The 14,455-nt window shown below is 33.2% G+C and overlaps 1 protein-coding gene across 3 annotated transcripts; it reads left to right on the plus strand.

Moving 5' to 3' along the window:
- The first annotated feature begins 7,728 nt into the window (after positions 1 to 7,728).
- On the plus strand, positions 7,729 to 12,343 carry LOC100814055 (myosin-binding protein 7). Of its 3 annotated transcripts, XR_001384886.3 has the most exons (4): positions 7,729 to 8,901; positions 9,482 to 10,868; positions 11,089 to 11,187; positions 11,977 to 12,343. XR_001384886.3 is itself a non-coding variant. In XM_006597863.4 (3 exons), exons 2-3 carry the CDS (start codon positions 9,522 to 9,524, stop codon positions 11,110 to 11,112), a joined length of 1,371 nt encoding a protein of 456 aa, XP_006597926.1. In that variant the 5' UTR covers positions 7,730 to 8,901; positions 9,482 to 9,521; the 3' UTR covers positions 11,113 to 11,666. The 3 variants fall into 3 exon arrangements, 2 of the variants coding, with proteins under 2 accessions (XP_006597926.1, XP_006597927.1); XM_006597863.4 differs by lacking the exon at positions 11,977 to 12,343 and having other exon boundaries at positions 7,730 to 8,901; positions 11,089 to 11,666; XM_006597864.4 differs by lacking the exon at positions 11,977 to 12,343 and having other exon boundaries at positions 7,730 to 8,901; positions 9,529 to 10,868; positions 11,089 to 11,666.
- The last annotated feature ends 2,112 nt before the right edge of the window (positions 12,344 to 14,455 follow it).

The raw sequence follows: 14,455 nt of genomic DNA on the forward strand, positions 1-14,455 counted from the left end.
TTCTTCTCCACTTGGGCCTTTAGCCTGTATTTGGCCAGTTTCATGATTCTCATCATTAGGGATTGTTATGGTAATGAAGGGTGTTATAATGTTCATCAAGGTACAATTATCGAGTCATGAACTCTCAATGGCTAAGATAACAACTTCAAACCATAATCTTTACAGATTGATATGATAGCCTTGAGAGTTGCTAAGCGTCTCGAAGATCAACGGGTACTATTCCTGAATACACGTTAAGGCCTGTTATACCTATGTTGAGTAAGGGAATGCAAACTCCAATTTTCTTGAAGAATTAGTACGGTACCCATGCGTATGCGCGGGTGACGCTGACGATTATAGAGTACATATAAATATTCGTTGATTGCTTTGTTGTGACTTGTTTATGTAGGTTATCCTGGGAATGCATTTGGGACTCATGATTTAAGAATTAATTCACCTTACTCCTATATGTTTTTCTCATTATATGTACTTGGTACGACATTTTTGCGAGGAGTCGAACAGTATGCCAAGCATATTGATTACGTCTCGATTTCTTTGTAATTCTTTAAGGTGGGAAATTGGTTCCATGACAATTATTTTGAAGATGATACATCATTGGAAGTGCGAAGATTCAAATTTTAAGAGGACTTAGAGAAGGAGCTCTTTACATGTTTAATCTTAGGAGATAGGATGAGTAGATTATAGGAAGTAATATTGCTCTAAAGTAGGGAACCTTTTTATTTGGTTGAATATATGGGGGAAGCCTACGATCTTTTTAACTTGTCCACTTATCCATGTATAATATAATTTTTAGAATTTACTATATTTTTTAGTTCTTGAATTTTTAAAATCAATCAAACAATTATATAAGGAACAAAGAAGTGCTCTACACAAAATACTCAAGAACAACACTAAAGAACACATGAATTTCCAGTAGAAGAAAAAAAACCTAATACATGACAACAAGTAGTATACAAAATCTAAACATGTGCCCAGATTCCGGCTACAATTGCCACGTTGCAACAGATAAGGATCCAAATAAACAAGTGTGTAAAACTGTTGAACAAGAGCCTTCTTAGCTTTCCACCTTCGGTGGCCATTACGACATTGTTCCAAGTCCAAGTTACAAATTGGCAAATCCACTCCCAAACCTCAAACAGAAATAAGCAGCACAAACATTGAAGAAAACAAAACCACCATTTCAAATTACGACAACATATAGGATGATTTCCTCGTCCCCTCTGATCTCGACCGCGTCATCTTCCCCTCCATACCACATCGCCGTCGTTGCCGCAAGATCGCCGCTGCAAGACCCCATCAATAATGCCGTCTCCGCACACCCTACACCCGAAATCGAAGAAAAGAAAGCAGATTGTCGACGACCTCCTTTCCTCTTCTCTTCGATGTTCACCCCGTGGACGACCTCCTCAAGTGCATCACCCCAAGATAGTCGACGACGTCTAGAAGGAGATCGACACCAGCGCCACCGCCCACGGTGCCGTCTCCACCAACATCGATAATGACAACGTCGGCGAGGCTCCCACAATGATCCTAGAGGATTTCCTCACCAAGGTTGATGCTGTTAAAGAGGAGGATGTCAGAGGGGCTCTTCCCCACATGATCAGGCCACGAAAACCCCACCCGCAAGATCAAGCACCGATTGTAGCAGAGAACACTGCCTTGCAGGTGAATTTGAAATTGGTTGGGTAGGGTTTTGAGTCCAATTGCAGGTGAATTTGAAAGAGAGGCGTGGGGGAGGTGGAAAGGATCAGAGAGGGCTCTGAGTTTTGTGAAGTGGAAGATGATGTCATGAGTAAGAAGATGGGTAATTTTGCGTTTCGATAAAAAAAAAAATAAAAATGGACAGGATGTATTGGATTAAGATTTCAAAGGATTTTAAAAGACTTTTTTATGATTAAAAAGTCTTTGGTATTCAATCAAGATTTTTATAAAATATAAACAAATCTTGTGGTATTCAATTAAGACAATAAATTTTTTTTTTTCAGGGCAACAAAATCTGTTGGTATTCAATTGAGATTTCTTATCACTTTTAAAATGTCTTTTGGTATTCAAAAGTAAATAGATTTTGATGGATTCTTTTGTGGAATGGATTTTGAGAGACTTTTTAGTTAGAAATACACATAAAATACTCCTCCAACAATCTCACCCAAACCCTTGAGACTTTTCATAATCTTCCAAAGACTTTTTCTTCTCCTGCCGAACAAGACACAAACCACTACCAGGTTCATTCTCTTACAACTTTTCAATCAATTTTACCTATTTTTTTAATTGCAATCGATAGTCAATATTGTTCATACTATATGTATATTACGCAAATCAAAAGAAAAGGGTGTTGTATATGCTTCAAGATTTCGTATTCATATTGTTTTCAACGTCCAGGCAATGAATATGCATCAAAAGAATGACAATTGATATGCATCAAGATTTCATATTGCTTTTTTTTAATACTGTATATGCAAATCAAAATAAAAAACTCTTTTTTTTTCTGTTTCTTCAACTTGTTTTTTTACAACGTCCATTATTATTATTATTATTTTCTTGTGTTATTATTAAAATGTTAATTTTTAATGTGTTATTATTATTTTTTTGACAGCGTGTTATTATTATTATTATTGTGTTAATAATTTTTTAATTGTTATTGTGTTATTATTATTGTTATTTTGTTAATAGTTTTTTTTTAAATGATTTTATGATATATGAGTATTATTTTTATGGAAAATACTAACATGTGCCCTTAAGACACTTGTTAGTGTATTATGTATAGAAATTTTGTATTGAAAGTTGTGCAATTTACTTTTTTAAAAGTCAAAAATTGTTGTTTTTAAGACATAGTTACTATTGGAAGTATCCTTAACATGTGCCCTAAGTGCGCATGTTAGCATGACCCTTATTTTATTATTAGGTAGTTTTTTATTGGTTTTTCTATTGAATTGTATATTATTCGGGATATAGTCACTATACTTTTGACAATTAGGAAACAATAACTATTTTTGTCAAATAACTAGTTTCTTATATATATATTAACGATCAAATGGGGGATTCAAAAGAAAATAACAAAGGAAAGAGTAGAGACAAAGATAATTATGTATGGAAAGATTACTTAAAGGTGAGCTAAGTTCATAATCTTTTAAATATATTAATAGTTATAAATTTAGTAAATTATAATATTTGTAGTATATTAACAATGATTTTTTTTTAGTCCCACCCAAGTCATAGCAAACTTCGAGGAAAAAGTATGGTTGATTATGAGTATTTGAAGATCGTTGTTGGGGGTGGAGTTTCTAGCGGGAATAATTCTATATCAGTCGATCCAGATGATACTGATGCAACAACTTTTGAGCCAGAAAATAGAACTGTTGGGATAGAAGAATTTTCATATGATCCTAATAGTGATACATTCATAACACCAAATAACTATGAACCAGCATATCAGCCTCCATCACCAAACCAACCAAGTCCACCATCCCACCCCCCTTTAGATTCAGAGGTTCCCATAGAAAAACAAAACTGTCACAAGCGAAGGAGATCCGAGTATGGAGGGAGTTCAAGCGCTGTTGGGATCAACAATCAAGGCAACGTTCTGGAAAATCTTTCTGTTGGCATTGAGACTATTGCTGTGAATTTTGAAAAAATATCCAACATGATGGAGAAAAGAGAAAAAGATAGAGATAGAGATAGAGAGCTCGAGGGTATTATTTGGGATGTTATAAAAGAAATTCCAAATTTGGATGACATAACGCGTTTCAAGACAGCTAAATTGTTAAATACTAAAGCAAAAAAGGATTTTTTCTTGAAGATGTCACCGGAAGAACGCTCATCTTGGATAAACTTTAAGTTAGGGAATAATTAATATTTTGATCATCTATTATTAACATATTATTTTAAACATCGTGAGTTTGTTGAACTATATCTTTTGGGTCTCTATTTTGGTTGAAGTATTTGGTTTGTTTTTTGGTCGAACTATTATGGTTGTATTTTGGTTGAAATATTTGGTTTGTTTTTTGGTCGAACTATTATGGTTGAAGTATTTAGGTTATATATTTTGTGAAATTGTTGTGGTTAAACTTTAGTTATATTTATTTTATATATGAATTTGTATTAACTTTGATATTAACTTTGATATTGACTTATAACCATGACCATGACATAAAGAACGAAGAAATGGATGGAGATATATATAATGAAGATACAAATGATGAAGATATAGATGACGAGGAAACAAATGAAGAATTTTATGAAGCCACATACACATATGTGATGGCAATTTATGCTTTAATAGATATATTAAATCAGTTTTTGAATATGATGCGTGGTGAACATATTGAACGTCCATTAACTCGACGACAAATTACTAGTCGGGAATATGACTATATACACAAAGCATTAAACGATGATCCTGCAATCTTTCGACAAGTATATAGGATGTATCCTGATGTATTTCGAAAGTTGTGCACGATTATAAGAGAAAAAACACCTTTGGAGGATACAAGATTTATTTGTGTTGAAGAAATGCTTGCATCATTCCTACAGATTGTCGACCAGAACACTCGATATTGTGTAATCCGCAATACATTTGGCTGATCACAATTTGCTACAAGTGAAAATTTTCACAAGATTTTAAAAGCTTTAAACTCATTAGCACCTGATTTAATGGTTAGACCAGGCTCAACTGTGCCTGCAAAAATAAGGGAAAGCACAAGGTTTTATCCTTATTTTAAGGTATGTGATCATTATCTAATTATAACAAAATTATAATTATAATTGTGATTATTATAATAATATTTATGATTATTGATACACACACTTTAGGATTGCATTGGAGCTATTGATGGTACACATATTCCCGCATCAGTAAAAGGACGAGATGTAAGCAGTTATCGTGATTGTCATGGAAATATATCACAAAATGTATTAGTTGCTTGTAACTTTGATTTGGAATTCATGTACGTTCTTAGCGGGTGGGAGGGTTCAGCACATGATTCCAAGGTGTTAAGTGATGCTTTGGCAAGGAAGAATGGACTTAAAGTGCCCCAAGGTAAGTATTATCTGGTGGATTGTGGATTTCCTAATCGACTCAAATTTTTAGCCCCATATCGAGGTGTACGATATCATCTACAAGACTTTGCAGGTCACGGTAATGACCCTGAAAATGAAAAGGAATTATTTAATCTTCGGCATGCATCCTTAAGGAATGTGATTGAGAGGATATTTGGTATTTTTAAATCGCGGTTCACAATTTTTAAGTCAGCACCTCCATTTCTATTTAAAACACAAGCAGAGCTTGTGTTGGCATGTGCAGCACTTCATAATTTTCTTCGCAAAGAATGTCGTTCTGATGAATTTCCAGTGGAACCTACTGACGAGTCTTCATCTTCATCTTCAGTGTTACCAAATTACGAAGACAATGATCATGAACCCATTGTTCAAACACAAGAACAAGAACGAGAAGATGCTAATATATGGAGGACTAATATAGGTTCAGATATGTGGAGAAATGCTAATAATTAGGCGAACATGAAGTGAGAATCACTTTGTTATTATTTTTTTAGGCAATAATGACTTTGTTATTAAAAGGTTTAAAATTTCTATCGTTTTTATTTTCTTTATTCAAACATTATAATTTATTTATCATCTTTTTCATTCACTTTTGTAACTTCCGTTATTTTTTTGTTTAAAATGTATTAATCTTTCAAAATCTTAAAAATCCATAAAGTACTTTGAAATCTTAAAAATCTGTGTTAGAAATCCATTAAAATCTTGGGTTAAGAATCCTGATTGTAAAAAGTCTTTTAAAAAAAATCTTTTAAAATCCCACAAAATCAATACAATCCCACATAATCTTTTAAAATCTTCAAGATTGTTTTTGTCAAAATATTCTCTCAAAATCCCAATCCAATACACCCCCCTAAATCTAATTTTCTTTAAAAACTTTACAGAAGGTAACACTGTTAAAAGAAGGGGGTGCCAATGTATTAGTCTCAAATGGAGGGGTGCATGTATAATTAGTGCTAATCTTAGCGGTGGTGTTGTAAGTTTTTCTTTAAAAAATGTTAGATTATAAGTAAATAAAATATCTTTCCTGCATTTAATGGGCTAAATATCATCAAGCACGTAAATTAATTGATATAAAATTATTTAAATTTAATAAATATTTTTTTTAGTTCTGGATATACAACTACATTAAATATTTGAAGGAGAGTTTTGTTACATGTAATATTCCTATTCAACTCATGCAAAATTGTCTCCATAAAACATACATGCGAACTATAAAATAAAAAGGGCTAAATGAATAATGAATGAAAAGATAATTGGCTAAACAACAATTAAACTCCTTAAATATATTATAATTGAAAAGACATAGTTGCACTTTTGATCTCCTATTCTAATTGTGGGATTTTGATCACAAGGTTTCAATTATGCTAATTGAGTTTCCCAAGTTGCCTTCAAGTTACAATCAAGTCTCTTCCTCATATTTCGTTAGAAATTCAATGGATTTTGCTAATGTGACATATGATGATGATGTTATAGCTAACATGATGATGTGACACAAGATGTGGGTTGATATGTATGCTGACGTGATATGTGATCATGATGTTGAGTGTTGATGAGACATGCAAAAATAATAAAGGAATTAACAAAATTGTACTAGTGGGTAAAGATGAAAAAACGGGCACGTTAGTCTGGCCTGATCCATCAGGTCAAGCATGAAAAATAAATTGGGTCAAGCCAGTCCATGTTATAAATGGATCAAAATATTTTCTATACGGAACTTATTTTTTTGAAGTGTAGTCAGGCTTGGTGACCCGTCGACCCAATTCATATTGGTTCCTTTTACTTTTTAAAGTCTAAATCTAAGCAAATTCAGAAGATTTTTTTTTTTAAATATCAGGCCAAAATATACCCGATTGAATTCACACTTATGTTTCTTAAGTCCAGTCTAACCCAACAGGTTCATTGGGCTGACCTAAATGGGTTTGATTCTATTTTGACCAACATTTTTTCAGTCCAATTCGATCCTGCTAGACGGATCAAGTCGACAGGCCAATCCATTTTGCTAGCTCTACTGGTAGGATCAAATTCTTCCATGTATATAAATTAGTATATACAAAGATGGGATTTGAAACTTCACTCTTAATAGTAATAAATTGTGTAATTTTGATCTTTATACATATTATTAATTTTAATATTATCATTAATTATTTGTATTACATATTTAGTATATATTTATGGATATTAATTTTAACATTATTATTGTATACTTATTAATTTTAATATTAATAATTTATATAGTATTAAAACTATTTAATTTGGTAGTGCTAAATATATATGCAATTTTAGCTGATGATTTAAGTTATATATATGTATATATAGTTATAAATATTTCAAATTGTAATTATATGTCAAACTAATTCATTAGTATATTGGTTGTGTTGTTGCTGGTTGACTGGGAGAGGGTGTTTGATCCCTCCTAGTGTCATTAGGCCAACCTAATGGTGAGTGAAATCAAAAATAAATTTTAAGAAAAATATTTTACTTTAAATGAGATAATCATAGTAGATCTTTTTTTAACATATGAGGCCATTGTGTTTTTAAAAACTAACAAGAAATAATTTTTTTGTTGGTGGATTCATAGTTTGAATTTTAGTCATTTTACTTTTGGACTAATCCTAAATGTCATTATGTTATTTCTTTTGTTATTTTTGCATGCCACCCTAATGCATTATATCATTTTTACGTCCATGTAAGTGTTATATTAGCATATATGCTAACTCATACATGTTAACTTTTACATCTTAATATTATCATCAAATGTGATGTCAATCAAATTCATTAAATTTTCAACTAGGCCGTAAGAAAGCAATGTCAAATAGTATAGTACATAAAAACAAGTCAAATGAAAATAACAAAGAAATTATGTTGTTAATTATTAATATTATACATTTTTGGTAATATTAAGAAAATCAGAACAACTTTAAAGAGAAGGAAAGAAAAAGTCAAATGACAAATCAGAATCCGAATCCATTACCAACAAGGAAATGAGAAATTAAATGATTAATCACCGCCCAACACTTAAAAAAAAAACGGGAAAAGAAAAAAATGATTGTGGGCATTAAAACCAAGGCGTAAACGTTAACGAACCGTGGTTTTGTCCGTAACTGCAAACCGAAAGCCACACCCTCTTGTTTTCCCCGTGTGTGCGTCCTGTGCCCAAATAACAAAAGCCAACCTTTTTATCGAGAAATGTTACCAATTAATGTTAGTTTTTTCTAGTGAAAAGTTCTGAAATTTGAATCATGACTTCTCTTTTTTTTTCCTTCTTCCTTTACTAGTAGAGTAACATTATATCTCCAATAAAATTCGCTTTTTATTTCTTCATAGTGCATATTTAGTTTTAAGGTTAAAAGATACTTTGAAGCAAAAATAATTTTGCCAAAAAGATGATGGTTCTTACTTTTACTTTCATTTTACTTTTATCATTGGATTTACATTAAAACTTGTGCTATGGGCATAATATTTCTAAATTCAATCCAAACATGCATTTACTTGTGACAATTAAGACACAAGCAGAGTGAGTGGCCCTTTGGTACTTGTGAGTGTGACCAAGATTGTTTCTTCACGCTCCACTGCAAGATTTCCATGTTTGTCCCAGTTCATTTCCATCCAATTTGGTCTGAAGTCTTTTTCCTTGTTTGAAAAGCGTGTACAGTTCTGTACACTCTTTGTTCATTTCCCTTTATAAGCAAACCAATCTTCTTTATTAAGTTTACTTTCCCTTCATTTCCTTTTGTCCCTACACCCTTCTACAAGATCCCATTCGCGTTGATTCAAGTGCTAACTCTTTTCTTTCTCACAAACGGGTTTCTCATTTTTTGTTGGGTTCAGATTCTGTACTGGTAACTGGTAAGTGGCTGCTTTCTGTCATCATTTTCTTCTTCGTTAAGGATATATATGATATATCTGTTAATGGATCACCTTCTTTGTCATACCATTTGTAATATTGTTAATTTTTTTGTTATCATGCCATTATTACGAAGTATTTAATTTTGCGGATGACTGTTCCCCGTCAGAAACTTAACTAATCACATTTAGTGGAATTTTCATGAGTCTCGTTGGAAATTGGCAATTAGGATTTTATATAACGCCAAAATTTCTTCTAGGTGACTTGTATAGTTATTCTGTTTCTGAGGCACGGCACATGGAGTAGTAGTAGTCTAGTAGACTTTCAAAAATAGATTCCTTAATTTTCGTGGGTTTTGTGAGTTTATTTGTTTATTTATACACTATGCTCACATGCCTTGGTGACAGCATTTTCTCTCAGATAATACTTTATCTTAAAATATTGTAATTGATCTCTAAAGTCTATTTTGATTAAACAAAAAATCACAATAATTTCTCCCCCTATCATTCTTTATGATTGTAATTTGCAAGTTGAAGGGTGATTGTGATATACCGATATTGAATTTCTATGTTCTGTGTTCAGAATTTGGTGATAGCTTCAAATCCAATAATCAAGGTTTAGTATGGCAGGAAAAAGAATAAAGTGTTCTGTGATATCTAGAAGTAAAAGTGATGTAACAGCAATGAAGGACATGCTTTGTGTGCAGCAGCAACTTCTGGAAAAGCTATATGCTGAATTGGATGAGGAAAGAGAAGCTTCAGCCACTGCAACAAGTGAAGCACTGGACATGATACTGCGTTTGCAGGGAGAGATAGCCCTGGTGAAGATGGAGGCAAGTCACTACAAGAGAGTGGCAGAGGAGAAGATAGGCCATGCTGAGGTCTCTCTTGAGGCTTTTGAGGAAATAATGTATCAGAAGGAAGTGCAAATTGCGTCGCTCGAGTTTCAAGTGCATGCTTATAGACACAAACTTATGAGCTTGGGGTGTGAACTCGAAGAGGATCTTTTGTTGTTGAATAGGAGTGATCAAAGAAATGGAGAAAATGGGGGTCAGAGTAGCACTGTTAGAAGGTTACAATCAATGCCCGCAATTCAGTTTCTGAGTTCTTTAAGAGCTGCTGCAAAGAGGGGAAGATCACCTAGTCCAGTTCTTGATGTGATTCCTAAGATAATGGAGGAGAGTACTACTGACAAAGAAGTTGCTCAACCTGGCAGTGGAACTCTTGATTCATATTTGAACCAGATAAAGGAGTTGAATGAACAAGTGAGGGTGATTTCTGATTGTGCTGAAGGAGAAAAGAGTGCAAATTTGAGAAGTAGAAGAGGGAGGTCTTGTTCAATTTTACCGCATGCTAGTGCTAAGATGGCATGTGATCAAACACACAGATTGATCTCTACTAACTTAGATGAAGTGAGTCAAGGTGAAAGTACACCCAATAGAGGAGTAGCTAATGATTCTCCTCGCATCCTTAATGTTCATGATGTGTATGAAGTCCCACAAACTAGTGAAAATCATGAAGTCAGTGAACATGGGGGAAAAAGGTTTGAGAAATGGAATTCTGATGCAGAGAATAGATTAACAAAACCAGATTCTGTGTCTGAGGGAATGGTTGAATCTCCTCTTAAACATGATGCAGAAAAGAAAAAGGGTATGTTTAAAGTACATGGTGAAATCAAAACTCCTTGTCTTAGAGATATGATGATGACTATCATTGGCCAGAAAGAGGGGATGGGTGTGGATTGCAATTCTCAAGCTGAGTTTCAAAAGCTGAATCAGAGAATTGAGAGGCTTGAGAGGGAGAGAATTAGTGCAAGGCAAGAGATTACCCATGAAGGGAATGGTGAAGAGCAGTTGAGGCTGTTAAAGGACATACAAAGTCAACTCCAAATGATACAATCGGAGATGAGATGCTTGGAAACCAAAAAAACCACTCCTAAGAATGATGTGTATTTGGCTCCTCTCCAAGAGGTAAAATATAATATGATGTTTCTTTCCTTCACTTTTGAGATAGAAAAAAAATTATGTCTATTGCCTGAATGAGTTTTTTTCTGTGGTATGCACTCTACTTTACATTTGGTATTAGTTTTCATGTGAAAAGATAGGTTAGGACTGGTTTTTGATGAAGAATTATTTGTGCTCTTTATTTCTGACGTTTGAAATAAGAATTAATGATAGTGTCTATGAACAGGCAATGTTGCACTTTTGGCTTTGATGAAGTACCTGCAGAATGACCATCTTGGACGACCGATCAACTCACTGCATTACATGATGTACAATTGGACATACGGTTTGTATACACACAGGATTGTTTCTTTGAATTACCAACAAATGTATATACATTTCAACAGCATGTGGTATATACTAGGCACTAGTATGACCGGCAATTTGAAATTTTTGTAGGCTTGAATATGGTTGTCCTTATCTTTTTTCTTCTTGAGATTGAGATTGTGGTAAATGATAGCTATTAGATTGGAAAGCTTTCTAAATGTTCATACTCAAGAACTCTGTTTCCAATATGTAACCAACTTCTTCAGCTATTTATTAAAAACCTAGGATTGGATTCTTATACATCATAAAAGAATCATAATCCAGATCTGCAAAAGTACAGTTAGGTGCCCATATTGCAATACCATGCAGTCATCAATGAACTGAAAGATTTAAGATAATAAATTAGGAAACGTTGCATCTATAAAATTTAAATGTTGTCAATGCGTATCAAATCTCTGATATAAAAATATCCGTACATGAGAGAACAGTTTTTTCTTTTTTAAAAAAACATGAGAGAACACTGAAAAGAGATTAACATAAACCAAAAGTACTCTGCATGTGGACAGGATTTTTTTATTTTAAAAAACTGGTGTATTCCTGCGCTAAGAGCTAAATACTCTTTAGAAGTACTTAGATTTGTGTAAGAGATTGATCTTTTTTAATTTATGTTTTTCTATACTTGCAGACCTGATATCGAACCTTTATCACATGCTTAATAGATAAGATTGTTTGTCAATAATTGCAGTTAGTTATATGTATAATGTGATATTTTGGTTTGCCCACTTTTTGTTCTTTGCATTTAAAATAGAATCTGAATTGTGGTCATCATTGGCTCTGTATACACACGAACTACGTAAGAGCACAGTTGAAAAGGGGAACTGGGGAGAAAAGAGAAAATTCGTGAATGCACAGGCTGAAAGTAGCTCAACATGCAAAAGGAAGGAGAAAAGGACAAGAAAACGAAATCTAACTTAGCAGAAAGTGAATGTTGTTGTTTTCTTCTTTAAATTTCTTGTAGAAATCATGTGGCATAATTTGTATGACATGTTTAAGTATACCAAAAACATACGGGAATCATTTTTTTTTTGGTGTGTGCATGAATACATGGGAATCAAATGAGAAATCTTTTTTCGCAACTAAAGAATAATTTAATAAAAAAACTGGCAATTAAGAAAAAAAAATGTTATTTACAGCAATTTTTACTCAATTGTTTTTTTTACAGCATTTACTCAGTTGTTGTTCTTCGTTTGTAGAAACTAAAATAAATATACAGAATAATGTATTTGAGTCTAAGAAATTTTGTTTTGATGTATTGAATCTTAGTAAATAAATGATATCCAACAATAATTAATCTCACGTGCTGATAAAAAAAAATTAATCTCACGTCTATGTCTGAGATGATATCTTATCAGAAATAACAAAAAAGTAACAATAATTAGTCGGGTAAATGACATTCCTAATTGTGTAAATAGGAGATTTAGTCTTGAATATGCATTGTGTAAATCTGTAAAAACTACTATAATTATGTGTATGGTTAAGTTTTGTGGGATCATTTTTTTATCGAGTTGTAATGTTTAATGATGAATTTTTTTTATTTTAGTCTTAACCCTTTGGTTCATCAGGAAAAAAAGACTTTGATTAATTCGGAATTTGACCGGGAGTTTAGTAAAATCTGACAAAAAATTATTCACTACTAGAAATTATAGATTTAACATAGTTAAATTAACATTAATTTTTTATAAAATCATGTTAACAAAAACGTGGTGGCATTCTTGTAAATAAGGGTTAATAAGCAAGGGATGACAGCCTTTGATCGAGTGTGCAAAACATGACTTCAAAATTATGTATTTTTCTTTTTTTTATATATATTTTTCATGTATTTCTCTTTTTTATATATATATATTTTAATTTTTTGGGGTCTACAAGGGTGTTGCCCTTGCTCCTACGTATCCTCAGGTGTGATGAGGAATTCAGACCTACGTAGTTCTTTAAGTCTGAAAGTTTGTGTGCTACATTACTTTTATGTTTTTGAAAGATTGATTTTAATTACGAAAAAAAGTCGTTTAAGGCGTTGGACTTTGAAACTATGTTTTAAAATTTGAAAAGCAGAGAGAATCGTTTAAGGCGTTGGACCTTGAAACGATCTTTTGATTTTTGAAAAGTGGAGAGAATCGTTAAGGCGTTGGACCTTGAAACGATCTCAAGTGATATTTGATAAAAAAAAGTTAGTTATGAGTTGGTTTTATCTTGGTTTTTGCTTATTAACCTTCAACCCCTTTTTTTAGGATAACTTGCGGCATTAATGATCGGTTAAAACTTACTTTACAAAAGAAAAGCGATTACCGATAATAGGGGAAGGAGATGAAGATGCACAAAACAATAAAGAGGACCCCTAAGGGTCCATGAATCATGTTCAAATCCTTAAAGACAAACACTAACAAGATGAAGTACGAAGAACAATGTAGAAGTCGATTCGGTCGCAATTCGATAGCGCCTCGGCCTTGTTTTTTCCTTCTTTCTTCCTCTTCTCTCTAATTTCTCTTAATCCTTTCAATATATGAAGGCTGAACCCATTCCTTCAACCCTCTCATGCCTATTTATAGGAAATGAGGGGACTTGGTTGATTAGCAGCTCACCCAGGCGAGCTGGTTACTTCACCCTTATGTCATTTGGGGGCCCAGGCGAGCCAGAGGCTGGCTTGGGCGAGCCAGGGGTCAGAAAAAGCTTGCAAATGACCCTTTTGCCCTCCCTTTTGGGTATTTACCATATTCTTTTCAGAAACGTCGAAAAACCTTTTAGATTACGCGGCAACTAGTGTCAAGCAGCTCAACTTGGCTAGCAATAATCAAAATGTTAGCAAATGATAGTCCCCGAATAAAATTAGAGTATGACAATTGACTTTGTTTTCTGGGCACTGTTTGCTCTTCTTTATACTCATTGTACTCGTAAACTGGGGTAATACACTAGAACTTAAAAACTTGCCAAGTTCCAAATGCAACCCTATGATATGACTTTGTTTTTTAGGCACTGTTTGCTCTTCTTTGTGCATTGGGACTTCTGTTTTTTTTTTTCATTTGCATTCACGTTCTTTCCATTCCAAATGCAAAATCCAGAGCCATTTTTTCTCTCGGTTTCACTTTGTACAAGACGACGAGGTACTCAAATTACTTCACTCACCATTAGCATTCCTATGATACTCAAATTATTTTGCTATAATGTTCTTCCATGCAGCTTAGGTATTTTTTTAGTCCCACCAGCACTGAGACAACTATCAGACATCTCACTAC

Source organism: Glycine max, chromosome 15 (genome assembly GCF_000004515.6).
Source record: "Glycine max cultivar Williams 82 chromosome 15, Glycine_max_v4.0, whole genome shotgun sequence".
Taxonomy (NCBI): Eukaryota; Viridiplantae; Streptophyta; class Magnoliopsida; order Fabales; family Fabaceae; genus Glycine; species Glycine max.